This window comes from Alligator sinensis, unplaced genomic scaffold (genome assembly GCF_000455745.1).
Source record: "Alligator sinensis unplaced genomic scaffold, ASM45574v1 scaffold663_1, whole genome shotgun sequence".
Classification (NCBI taxonomy): Eukaryota; Metazoa; Chordata; order Crocodylia; family Alligatoridae; genus Alligator; species Alligator sinensis.
In genome coordinates this window covers 1011766-1025085 of record NW_005842205.1, presented here as the reverse complement: position 1 = coordinate 1025085, position 13320 = coordinate 1011766, and the positions used below count along the sequence as shown (strand labels likewise).

At 42.4% G+C, this 13320-nt stretch overlaps 1 protein-coding gene across 4 annotated transcripts in view; it reads left to right on the top strand.

Moving 5' to 3' along the window:
* Window positions 1-34: 34 nt before the first annotated feature.
* TMEM267 (transmembrane protein 267) overlaps window positions 35-13320 on the top strand; it is a 32386-nt gene continuing 19100 nt past the window's right edge. Inside the window, exons 1-3 of one of the 4 annotated variants that reach the window (XM_025207720.1) lie at window positions 35-245; window positions 4859-4972; window positions 10628-11015. In XM_025207720.1, the coding sequence (XP_025063505.1) occupies window positions 10692-11015 (324 nt within the window). In that variant the 5' untranslated portion in view covers window positions 35-245; window positions 4859-4972; window positions 10628-10691. Of the gene's footprint in view, window positions 261-4028; window positions 4973-10627; window positions 11016-13320 lie in introns of those variants that run through there. The other 3 variants (XM_006026713.3, XM_025207721.1, XM_025207719.1) reach the window with 3 other exon arrangements.

Here is a 13320-nt window from a genome sequence, read left to right as displayed (position 1 = left end):
GGGGCCCGAGCCAGCGCTGCTCGGGGCCCCTGGGTGTCGCTTGCCGGGACGCGGCGGCCACGTCTTTCTTCAGCGTTTCCTTTCCCGAAGTGGGGTCTCGGTTTTCGGCCTCCGCGTGTGCTGGGGGCTGCGCCCGTCGCGCGTGGGTGGAGGCTCGTGTCGCGGGAGCGGGAGCGGGGCTGGGAAGGGCGAGCAGCTGGGATGGATGGACTGTGGGTTGCGGCCTCGGAGGTGACCTCAGAAAGGTTGGTTCAGGTTAGGTGCGTTTCCTCTTCATTGTTTTTGCTCCCCTTTTTTTTTTTGGTAGCACTGGTATTTGTATAGCTTTCAAGGTGTGTTTATAGATTATAAGGCTGGAAGGGGCCGGTATCTGTGGTGACTTTGAGCATCAAACAGACTGCTGTTTTCACTTGTTGGTTTTCGCCTGTGTTTTAGAGCCTAATAACTTACTGAGCAGGAGCGCATCTTTTAAAGAGAGAGAGACTCCATGTTGATGTAAAATGTGGGAATTTACTACCTGCCTCCACAATCTGTCCCAACAGTCAGCTCCCAGTTTAAATGCATCTAATTTCCACTTCCACACAGTAGGTTTCCTTATGTCCTCGTGTGCTGATTGAAGGAGCCTTCTAGAGTCGGGTGTCATTTCCTACATATGCATTTCTAGCCATGGATCGAGGTACCCTCTTTGCTACTAGATATACTGGCAAAATGCTTCTGCTGGTATGGCATATACCTGCTTTCTAAATCTTTATTAGCAAAAACATGTTCTGCTGACCTTTTTTGTTTTTTAATTTTATTAATGAACCTAATTTATCAAATAAATTTAACCTTTAAAGATTCATCCAATCCCCTAAAACAGCAGTTCCCAAACTCTGACAGATTGCGCACCACCAATGTAAAACAATACAACCTTAAGTACCACCAGCAAGTTTTTGTCATATAAAGTAATTATAGTAAATCTGTTAACGCGTATCACTGACAGGTTGTCTGTGTACCACTGGTGATACGCGTACCACAGATTGGGAACTGCTGCCCTAAAATATGCATAAAGACAGATGTTTGTCTTCCATCGTTAGTGCTCCCTTAGCCAAAGTCAGTGTCCACAGGAGTCCTTTTGTACTTTTCATCTTCTTTCAATCCCTGACTCTTCAGTCACTGTTCATTTTTTGCGTTTCTTCATTGCTGTATGATAATTCATCCCCTCTTTTTCCTCGGAGTGCTGCATGATCTGAATCTCACTAGCTTCTAGTCATCTCTGTTTTTAAATTTTAAATTTATTCCAAGTTAGTTCTTAAGCGTTAGCACAGTAAGAACTTGCACTTTACTTAAGCATTCAAAAGAGTTTCTCAAACTTTCTGGTTTCGAAGTAGGAAAAGATTATTTTTAGCACATTCCAAGAGTTTCCACCACATTTCTCAGTAATCACCTTTTTTCCTTGTTCCTTGTGTAACTGAAATGATAGGATACCTTTTCTATTCCTGACATTTCACAAACTTTTTTTAAAGCCAGTCAGTGATTTTAGGGGCTTTTCTTTCAGGCTTTTGCAGTTGTGATTCTTGCAGTCTTGCTGATCTTGATTTTTATAATAGGCTTTTGTTAGTATAGAAAAGCTATAAATACTGTAACTTAATCAACTTACCAGCAGTATTTTAAATGAAAGCCACGTCTAACCCTATCCTTAATACACTAACTAGGCTAAAATCCCACTGTAAGGCATATTCTTCAGGTCACTTATCATTCTTGAAGGTCTTCACTGAACCTTCTCCACTTTTTTATGTGCACATAACTTGAGGTGATGTTTCTAGTAGTCTCAGCAATAATTTGCAGAGATAGTATCACCTCCTTACTTCTGTTTGATGTTCCCATAACATGAAGTAGGATTTTCTAACACTTCGGTAGAGAGAATGCACAATGAGGTTGATATGAAACCAGAAGAGTATTTTCTTTTGCATATCAGTTGGACAGATCTTAGTTCTGAAATGTTTTTGGGGAGTTTATTTCTGTATATTCTGCAGCTATTTTTTAGGAATATCTTTGTTTATATAATACAGCTACTTTTGCTTAACGCCATAGCTACGTTCTTGAAAAATGTAATTTTAAGCAAAATGATGTTAAGTGAATGTTACATCACAGTAGTTACCTACTAGCAGGTGGCAGCCAAACAATATTATAATCGAATGTTGCGTGACTTTAAACGAGTATGTTCTCTAATAGATCAGCAACATAATAACGAAACAACGTTAACCGGGACAACATTAAGTGAAGAGTACCTGTACTTATTTAAGGATCTTCAATTGTAGAATTTCTGATGGGTTTTGTTCTTTTGTTGCATCTGTCGTTGTAATTTGTAAATGTGGGTCAGATTTCTCTTCTGTCGAGTGGAATTAATTAATACTTAAAGCAGTAGTCTATTTGGGGGGGGTTCTCTGTGGCAAAGAAAAAACGAAAACGCTTTCAAAATATTTTATATTCAGTCTGGAACTCGCTTATTGTGAGGCTAAAATATGGTTCCTGGTTGTTCTGTCGAAAATGAAAGTGTATTTGGATCTTTTTTAAAGGATCATAGTATTTTTGCCTTCTTTATGTTGATGTGTAAAAAGCACAAGTTTCAGTGTATTTCTTGCAACTCTGCTTGCCTGGAGATGGTGAGTGGAATGTGACCTGCTTCTGCAGGTATAGCAGTTATTTTTATCTTAGTTGGTGATAACCTTGCAAGGGTGGCCTGGTCTAATAGAGTGGCTGTAAATTGATTAGAGTAGGTCTGAGGCTACATTCATCCTTGCTTAAAGCCATTTTTTCATGTTTTGCAGTTGGATTGTTACACTTACTTTAATCGTGTCAGATCCCTGTATACTACTGTATTTACTTGATTAGAAGAGGAGGTTTCCCCTCCACATTTAACACCGGGGGAGAAGCCCCTCATCTTACAGTTGGGCAGGTAGATGTAGTGGCTGCAACCCCACACCAGGGTTGGGGCCAGATCCACCAACAGCCCCCTGTGCCTCTTTTCCCCCTTTGCTGCACTTCTTACCTTTGCTGTATACCAGCAGTCTCTGTCCTCACTGCAGGCTGGAGCACGGAGCATATGCTCCAGCCTCAGCCCTGTAGCAGCAGTGCTGGCTGCGGGCCACTGTTGTGAGGCCAGGCTGGAGGAATGCTCAGTGCCCCAGGCTGCAGCAGGGACAGAACCTACCAACAAGGAACAAAGGTAAGATGGGGTGGGGGGGGAAGAAGGCATGGAGGGCAGGGCCCTTAGGCTGTGCGGAAAGAAGTGGTATGGAGGAGAAAGGGGACTGGGGCAGCCTGAGGCTGTAGGAGAGGCAGGCGCAATGGGGTGGGGGGTGGTAAGTGGGGGCAGGAGACAAGCTGCCTACACTTCTTACTACCCATCCCAACACCTCCACGCTGCGTCTCCCCACCGCCTGTGCCCCACTGTTCCCTCCACTGCCTGCCCCCTTACTGCCCTATACTACCTGCCCTACCACCTGCCTTCTACTGCCTCTTCTCCACCACTCACCACTGCCATCCCCATTACTGCAGCCCATTGTCTGCACCCTCACATACCCTCCGCTACCTGCCCCATTACTATCCCCCCGTCATCATGTCTTCCCCCACCTCCTGCAGTATAATACATTTATAACATTTCCATGTATAGAATCTAATTACTGGGGAGTCATCTTAAATTCAGGGTCAGCTTGTATTCTGGTAAATATGGTAATTCTGTTTGATATTTGATTAAATTCAGGGTTCCATATCAACTCTCACCCTAAAATAAAAAAGTGTTATTATAAAAGCAGCATATGTTCTTTTCCCCCTCATTTTGTGTTTTAATATGGTAATAAGCTTCCAGACGATAAAGGTGAAAGTTTCCTATGGCATTATTCACTGATTCTGGAACTTCAAATATCTTTGTAGCTGCTTGAATTATGAATATTTTTGTTTCTTCATATTGGGGAAATTAGTGGATTGTCAGTACCGTACAAGAATTCCAGAATGTGCCAAAGTATTGTGGTTATTGTGTTAAATTGAATATTGTGTTGAATATGCTATGGACAAGGAGGCTCTGAGAGTCCAGAGGTCACTTTGCTTGTTGGTTTTGGGCTGGAGTGGGGGGAGAAGAGGGCTGTGTTTGGATGTTTGTTTTTCCTGTGTTGTTTTGAGGCTGGAAAGGATAGTGTTTAGTGGATATTTATAGTAGATTTGAGGCTTAAGTTGACTGCCTGCCTTCGTGTACAGTTTTGGGATTTGGTTCCCTAAAGAGAGGGCTTAGTGTATTTTTTGAAGATTTAGCCTTCTTGATCAGTAGGTGTTCTTGTGTTGTGCTTTTTAAAATGTATCAAAACCAGTTTATCTTTAAATGATCTTTTTCTCTTTAATTTTTTCATTTGTCTTATATGTAGTCTGACTTCCTGTTGGAGCAGTAATTTGTGATCACACTGTGTGATATAAGATGTCTTGCTAATTATAAATGGGTTCCCATGTTTTTTGTTGGATGGATTCCCCTATTTCAGTTGCACTAGGTACCTTTTTGAGGGATCCTATGCCATTAGCTGAGTTGCTGTTGCTGCTTCTACTGTTCTTCAGAATCTTTCACAGTTCTTCACTGGTCAAAGTGATGTTACTTCCTATTTGGCTATAATATTAGTCTGAGAACTAATTAACTATAAGTTAAGGAGCTGAGGAGGGGGTCGGACTCGATGATCTGTTGAGTTCCCTTCTGACCCTAACATCTATGAATCTGTGTTGATTCCTTCCCCAATTTGGTCTTGTATCTTTTGCTTATATGTTTCTGGAGGGGGGATTTATAACAGTTTTGTGTTTTGTAGCTGCTTACTGTTCCTTGGTTTGATTTATTCAGGTCCAAGACAAGTTGTCTGTGGTCTGACATACATTGACTGGAATTTGACTGGACTGAGTTCAAGCAGGTGCAGATGCAGTAAGCTGTGGAGTGGAGGCCAGACTTTCTACTGGAGTAAGTGTGTGCAATTCCAATGAAGTAAACAAAGGCTGCATACACTCATTGAAATGATCTGGAAAAATTCTCCTGGGCTTGTTTTCCTGGTAGAAAAACTCACCCAGAGATGCCTGAAAAGATATTTGAGCCCTTGAAGAGCAAAGACCTTGCAGAGCTGAGGCTACACAGCCAGGGGGCCCCTGTGCACACATTTTGGTGTGCTCTGCAGATTCCCTCAATCTGGTCCAAGACAGATAGTAGCACTGCATAAGGCAATCCTGATTGGCTGACCCAAACTGCTCAGAGTCATCTTGTGACTCCGTGCAGCACAATGTGGAGCTAGTGAAGGGGGCATGTTCCGCTCCCTGCTTGACTGAAGCAGTAGAGTGCAACCTGAGCAATATACATTGTCCCAGCTGTGGGGAGAAGCAAAGCGCCCTGGGATGCTGGCAGACTGTGCTGTGGCTTCTTTCAGAAGGAAGTGTGCACTGACATTCACTCTCCTAGGAGAAACTCTTCCATAAGCAATTGAACCCTGGTTGTTTCTGGGTTATTTTTCTCCTGGAACAATATCTGTCCTCTTGTGGTTTATACTGGGATGTGCAGCAACTCTGTGGTGAGTGGTGGAGAAGAGGCAGTAGAAGGCAGCAACTCTCTGTGGTAGGGCATTTGGGGTGCCTGCTACTTTAACAGGTCAGGCAGCCTGAGAAGCTGCCAGCAGGTGTGGGCCAGAGTTAATGGGGAGTCAGCTGACCCAAGAATCTGGCAGGTGAGGCTGGACTTTATAGAGGGGCTCACCTGACTCAACAGGGAGTCATCTGGCCTGCTAGTGGGGCCAGGGGCTAGGGCCTAGAGAGGGGCTAAAGGCCGGAGGTGGTCACAGTGGGAGCCAGAGAAGGGCCCAGAGTTCTCAGCTGGCCCAAGGTGGGGTCAGGGCCTAGGAGAGGCTGAATGTACAGGTGTGGCCATAACCAGAGGAAGGGGTTGGAGAAATTGAGGCCCTGATGAGGCTGGCCGGGACAGGGCCACTGGATGTAGAAGAGGGTCTGAGACAGCACTGAGACCAGGAGAACTGGTGATAGGAGATTCAGGGCCAGAGGTAGCCTGGAAGAAGAAGAGAGCTGAACCCAGAAGAGGACTGCATGAGAGCCAGTGAGACCAGGGGCTGAGAAAGGAGGAGAGCCGGGGTCAAGGGAGCATGGAGGGGGTGACATTACAAAGGGGCCAAGGAGCTTGTAGCCAGCGTTGTTGGACAGGGACAGCATGGCTCTGGGGACAGAGGCTAGGGCCTAAGCTAGTCCTGAGTATGACCAAAAACTGCACCTTACTGGGGTTTAGGGTCACAGTAGTGGGGCTGTTTGTGGCAGAGCAGCCCCTAGAAAGTGCCACCAGGAACAAACCCCAGGGAAGGGCAAGTCTACGATCTGGCAGCCCAGGGGGAAGTTGAGCAAGGGACTGAGAGAATCTGGCAGCCCAGGGAGTGGCTGAGTGAGGGACTGAGCAGCCTGGAGACTCGAGTGGGACCATGAGAGAGACCGAGTGATCTGGGCCCAGAAGGGGGCTTGTGAAAGACCAAGAGGTCTGAGGGCCCAGTGGAGGACTGTGTGTGTGTGTGTGTGTGTGTGTGTGTGTGTGTGTGTGTAGGCATGTGAAAAGAGAATGTCCGCCATGATACCATGTGAGGAGACTCTGACAGTAGGGAAGGTATGGAGCCATGCAGTTAGCCCATAAGGCAAAGAACCACCACAGCCACCGGGTGGTTATTAGCACAAGACCAGGTCTGGGAAGCCCTGGGGCAGCTTTTATAACCAAAAAAACATGAAGGTGTGATGTGTGAGTGAAGGGGAGACTGTTCCCAGAACGAGCAGGGCAAAAAAGGAAATTTTTGGGGCCTCCAGGAGCTTACAGCTGCCCCTGGGGATGCAACAATGCTACACTCTCCCAGGAGAAACTGTATATGGCCAAAGATGCATCTGTTTACCCCTCTGGTAAATTTGGCTCCCCTTGTGTTTGGACTTCTCTGCAGTGACTCAGTGCTGAGCATGGGAACAGTATACCACCTAGTATGTCCTGCTTCCTCAGTTCATTCCTGCCAAATCCAGAAAATTAAGTAATGTACCTGCTTTAAGGTACTGCTTAATACATATCCAGAGCTGTTCTCAGGCTCTGTGTCTCAAGTGTACTTATTGGTAGACACTCAGAGCTGCGTTTGAGAAACTCCTTTACCTAATTTTCTAGGGCTTGGCATGAGAAGAGGAAATAGGTTTGAGATGCTTCCTGGCAGTGCTCTAGGACTTGGCACAAAAACACCGTAGACCTGCCCTTACTGTCAGCCACTGTTCCCAAATGAAAGTCATATTGAGGACATATTATGAACTGATATAACATCCAACCTGATACGAAAATCATGTAAAAGTGGTCTTTTTAGCTGTTTCTCAGCTCTTTCTTTCTCCTGTGCAGTGACAACTGCTTTGTAAAAAAGCTGCTGTTGAATTGCCAAGAAAATGGTTCATCAGATGTTTGGGATCAGTTGTTTCTAAGATTGGAGTTTAATTCTATAAAATGCAGTATGTTTCTGAATAATCTTAAGAAAAAAGTGTAAAGCCTGCAGAACTGCAGAAAATGGTTCATGTCCACCTGATTCTGAACACTCATGGTTAATGGTCTCTAAGCTTGACCTACTTTTTCTCATTTGTATGCAAAGTTCCATGTATTATTCAGTGTTTCTTTTTTCTTTTTCAAATAAATGCTTCAATGAACTTTTTTGTTCTAAAAAGCAATGCTAGCAGGTCAGGACACGAAGCATTTATGGATAACACGACAGTAAGCCAGAGTATACTTAAAGTAGAAAGAAGTCTTCAAGAAAACATATTTCAGCTTAAAATTTCTTATGGTTTGCAATAGGGAAGAATTTATTATCAAGAAAAATGTCAGTGTCAACCCTATTTTTTTTCTGAACATGTTCCTTATTAAAGGAGTTAATGTTTTTGTCAAAATAAATTGGTTTATTCATTCTGAAAATTCCCCATAAGAAATGGAAAAGAGCGAGCTTTGCTTATTAAAACTTCACTGAAATGCAAGGAAATAGCAAATATGTGAAGAGTGAATTTTACAAAGAATACATGTTTTAGAATTCAAACTAAGCTATTCTTACAGGTTTAACTGTCAGATACATTGAATTGAGAGAGGCTGCTCTTCAGTTCTGAATTTAACATGCACAGAACTAGGGAAAAGACAAAATTCTACCATTTACACAAGGCAGAAGATTCTCCAAATACCATATTTTCTCATATTTAATACTTAGCTTTCCCCAAAAAATCAGCCCCCCAAAATTGGAGCGCATGTATTAAGTGGGAAACCTGACTTTCTGCCCAGGTTTGTAGCATATTGCTTTGATTCTTGCTCTGCAATTCAGTAGACATTTCATTACTATTCAGACAGCTGAAGGAGCCAGTTGACTTAATGGCTTGTTCTTTATTTCAGAGGTGTTAACAATAATCTCTTCTTTTTAATGGTCTTGATGGTCCACTAATTGAGCTAACCTTTCTTATAGGGGTGCACCAATAGAGATTTATGGAGCCAATACCCATAGTTGATTTTTAAGGTGGTATATCAGCTGATATTGATTTGATTTCTGATACTAGCCCAGCAGCTTGAAGAGCAGTGTCTGGGTGGTAAGTCTGTTGTGATGGAAGGGAGCAAATCAAGGCCCCTACAGTGAGGGAGGGACTGGGGTTGGTGCAGGGGCTGCGCACACCCCAGGAGGGCACGGGACAGGGTGGGGAGCGTGTGTCCTCAGATCTGTACGGGGCAGGCTGCTGCCTCAGGCTGCGCTGGGCTTCTTCCAGCGGGGGCTGGGCTGGGCCAGGCCAGGCCATGCTTGGGGCAGGTGGCAACAGTACTAGGAGAGGGATACCCAGCACTGCCACCACCTGCCCCAAATGCAGCCTGGCCCAGCCCCCACCAGGAATAGCCCCACATAGCCCCAGTCTCATCTCATGCAGATCTGGGGACCCACATCCTGTCCCTACCAATGCCCTCCTGGACGAGCAGCTGGAGCTGCCGGATGAGCTGCCAGATGAGAGGCTCCTGAATAATCAGCGCACAGCAGCAGGAGCCACCCCCCCTCCCCTCCCCGGATGAGGCGCAGCTCTGTCCTGCCCCACTCCCTCCCTCAATGCTGGGGCCTTGATCTGCCCCCAACACCCATCCCCTCCCTTCCCCCCTCCTTTTGCACCACACCAGACTTACCAGCTGCACGCAGCTCTCCAAACTGCTCCTCGCCACCTACATACTGCTTTGCAACTGTGTGCATGCATAGGCCATTTATCGGCCAAGTTGTCTGCCATACAGACAATTTTCTTGATATCAGTGCCAATCCAATATTGGACCAATGTATTGGTGTACCTCTGCTTTCTTAAGGCAGCTTTGCTGTCTGCTAGTTGCTTCTGGTCACTTCAGTTATTTCACAGCCTTGTAGATTGTTTAGCTCTTTTCAAAATACAATCTACCCATAGAGACCAGTCTTCAAGAGCAGCTAGTGTTTGAGCTTTAATGCATCCTTGCAATAACTACTTTGAAAGTGATTCATTCTGTGTGTTTTGAGATGTTATGATAAACAGTTATTAAGGAGATTTAGTTATTCTCAAGGTACAGTGCACTGACATTTGAGACCTTTAAAATTATAGTGCATAAATAAAATAATAAATATTTTCCATTTCTTAAACACTTCCTTTGTCAGTAATAGTATGATTCCCTTATTTTGGTGAATTTTTTATCCCAAAGTTCAGTGCAAAAGGTTGAATTTTGAGTGTTATTTCTCTGCTCATCCATTTTGCTTGTCTATTAGTGTTAAAAAAGTGACAGTTGGTAGAGAGGAGTGTCCTAGAAACAACAATAGAAGATTTCTCCTGAGCATTTAGTTAAGGAACAGCATATTTAGATTTCCTCTGAAAGAATTAAAATTCTGTTCAGTTGTCCTTGTCTGAAGATTACTGTCTTCATTTTCCTATCTGTCCTTATTATTGCAAGATAGTCCTCTATTTGAACACTCTGTGCTAGTCTCAATTTCTTCAGCATAAACAAAGTAAGAGCTATTCAGTAAAGTGTTATGTGTGAGATTATAAATTTATAAATTGCAGGATATGAAATAATACTCTGATTGCACATAAAGAAAATTTCTCATGGGGAAAGAGCAAACAAAGATGAGAGTAAAATTCAGAGAATGACAAACTGAGGTTTTGAGAATCGAGTCAGCTAGGCAGAATTGGAAACAGCTTTGCTTCAGTGTTAGGTAATTAATGTAATTATGTAATGTAATTAAATCCTGGCTTTATCATGCGAGGGAGTCTTGAGATATGATCAAATGTAATTTCAGATACAATTATCAGAGATTCTTTTTAATGAAATTAGAGATTTCAAAAGATGGAGTAATAGCATTACAACATACTAAGCTGTTTATTTTGAGATTATGGCTCTGAACCAATTTTTTGTGCTATGCATAATGTTTGACTCTGAATTGTGTTAATTGTACTTCAAGTTTTTGGAGTAAATTTTCAAACAGTGAATTTACTATTTGAATATATGTTTTATCACAGACAGTTGGGAATAAGAAATATTTAGTGCTACCTAATACACTTCTTCATTAAGATTTTTTTCTCTGACAATTTACAGTATGACTGAAGATTTAAAAGACGATGCCCTATGGATATCCTGATGACATTTTGTGTACGGTGACATGTTACATGCTATGGCATCTGAGACTGAAAAGGCCCATGCTCTTCTTCAAACTTTCAGCACAGCCTCAGTTATTTCCAGTCTAGGACTAGGGTTTTTTTGTTTTGTAGTAGACCAACTTCAGCAGTTTTCTTATATTCAGCAAAATGACTGGCTCCGAGCCCTCTCTGATAATGCAGTGCACGGTGTGGTGGGTATGTGGTCCTGGGCAATAGTGATTGGACTCAGGAAGAAAAGTGATTTTACTGAAGTCACTTTAGCTGGTTTCCTCTCTTCTGTCATTGATGTGGATCACTTTTTTCTAGCTGGCACGCTCTCACTCAAGGTAAGCAAAATGCATCAAATTTATTTTTTTTCTTAAGAATTCATGACCATTTACTTAACCATTAGTTTGAGTTCTTCTCTGTGATGGTTCGTTGTGCAGGGTTTGAACCTTGGTCATTTTTTTCTTTTGATTAATAAAAGAAAGAAATTTGAGACTGATGCAATGAAGGAGCAGGTACATACAATAAATAGTACTCTTTTTGCAAGACTGCTTGTCAAGGCAGAGTTCTTCATAGAACTTGGCCCAAGAGAACTAGATATCAGCATTCTGTGTATTACATTAATTAAAACTAATAGAAAAGAATCATGCCAAATGCTTGAGTGTTGAAAAAATAATTTGGTCTGATTTGTAGAAGATGCTATGCATAAGTACTACTGTTGTTTGTAGCTGAGATTTAAAGCTTGTACTTCTGCTTGAAAATGTTTTTATCTACTGTTAACAGCAATATCTGTTATTGCTGTGAATGACAGATTGGAAAGAGAAATCCTGATTTTTTTTTTTCCAGTTATTTCAAGCATTTGACAACTTTTTTGATATAATTAATTTCCCCCTTTTTTTTAAAGGGATGTTTTGACATTACAATCTAAAATAGAAACTATTTTTAAAAGGTCATTTGTAAATGTCATTATAAAATCACAAATTGTCAGGGAATTTTCCTGTCAATATCAGACTATTTTCAACTGAACTTCATTAAATGAACTTCATTTTAATGAACACTTACTAGTATAATTTTATTTATTTTAAAAATCAGCTAAGTATACATGTATCATTTAAATACTAATTGTTATAATTAGTTTTTGAAAACAGTCTTATTTTTCTTAACTATCACCAGTAGATGGCAAACTTCACCAATGGCAGTGTAGCAGGACATGTATTTACATATACAATACTCAAGTTTGTACTCTGTCATAGAATCCTAACCAGATCTTGCTTGAATGGACCACAAGAGATCATGGAGTACAGCCCTCCAGATTCAGAGAGAATCACCAAGTTATTCTTAAAAAAATCCACAAGGTTTGTAAGGAGCCTGTGCTACTGTGTTTAGCACTTTCACAGTTAGATACTCCCCCCCCCCCCCCCCAAATATCCAAACTAAATCTTTGTTGCAAATTAACCTGATTTCTTAGTATATTAGAATATTGTCATTTTTTCTGCAGTTGTTCTTTTGTTGTCTGGATAATCCTTCACTTCCTTCTGTCTTTTTGCATAGGTCACATTTCCTAACCCCCATCATTCCTCTTGATCTTTACATTTTTTTCAGTTTGTAATCTTTTTAAGTGTGATGCCCAGAACTAGGTGTAGTATGCCAGCTGTAGTGTCACAAGTGCCAAGTAGAGAGTAGTTACCATTTGTGGCTTATATATGCCACTCCTATTAGTGAATTTAAAAAAGTCTTTTCTTTAACAACATCATTTTCTTACACACATTATTTATGATCCATTATGACCGTACTGCTGCTTAAGCAGCTGTTCCCCATTTATTTGTATGTTTAATTTTTCTAAGTGTAGCATTTTGTACTAAACTCTATTTCATAGACATTAGGGCTGGAAGGGACCTTGCAGGATTGGGTCTAGCCACCTGCCCAAGGGGCAGGAAGTCAGCTGGGGTCAGGTCACCCCAGCAAGATGAGCATCCAGGTGTTTCTTACAGGTATCCAGAGTAGGTGTTTGCACCACTTCTGGGGAGAGTCTATTCCAGACTCTGGAGACTCGGATGGTAAAGAAGTTTTTCTTTATGTTCAGTCTAAAATGGTCTTCCAGCAGTTTGTGACCGTTAGACTTTGTTTTTTCCTTAGGGTGCCCTGGTGAGCAGATGTTCTCCCAGTTCCTGATGCCACACCCCTTATATACTTATAGGCTGCCACCAAGTCACCCCTGAGACTTTGCTTCTCAAGGCTAAAGAGTCCCATGCCTCTCAGCCTCTCCTCATAAGGCCTGTTCTCTTGACCTCTAATCATACACGTGACTCTTCTCTGGACTCTCTCAAGTTGCTCCACATCCTTTCTAAAGTATGGAGTCCAGAATTGAATGCAGTACTCCAGCTGCAGCCTCACCAAGGCTGAGTGACTGATAGCCAGGATGACTTCTTGGGTCTTGCTTGAGATGCACTGGTAGATGCAAGCCAGAGTTGTATTTGCTTTGCTGGCTGCGGTATCACATTGAGAGCTCATGTTCATCATCAGGTCAGTTATGACCCCCAAGTTTCTTTCAGTCATGGTGCTAGTGAGCGTAGCACTGCCAAACTTATAAGTATGCTGTGGGTTTTTTCTCCTGAGATGCAGCACCTTACATTTCTCCATGTTGAA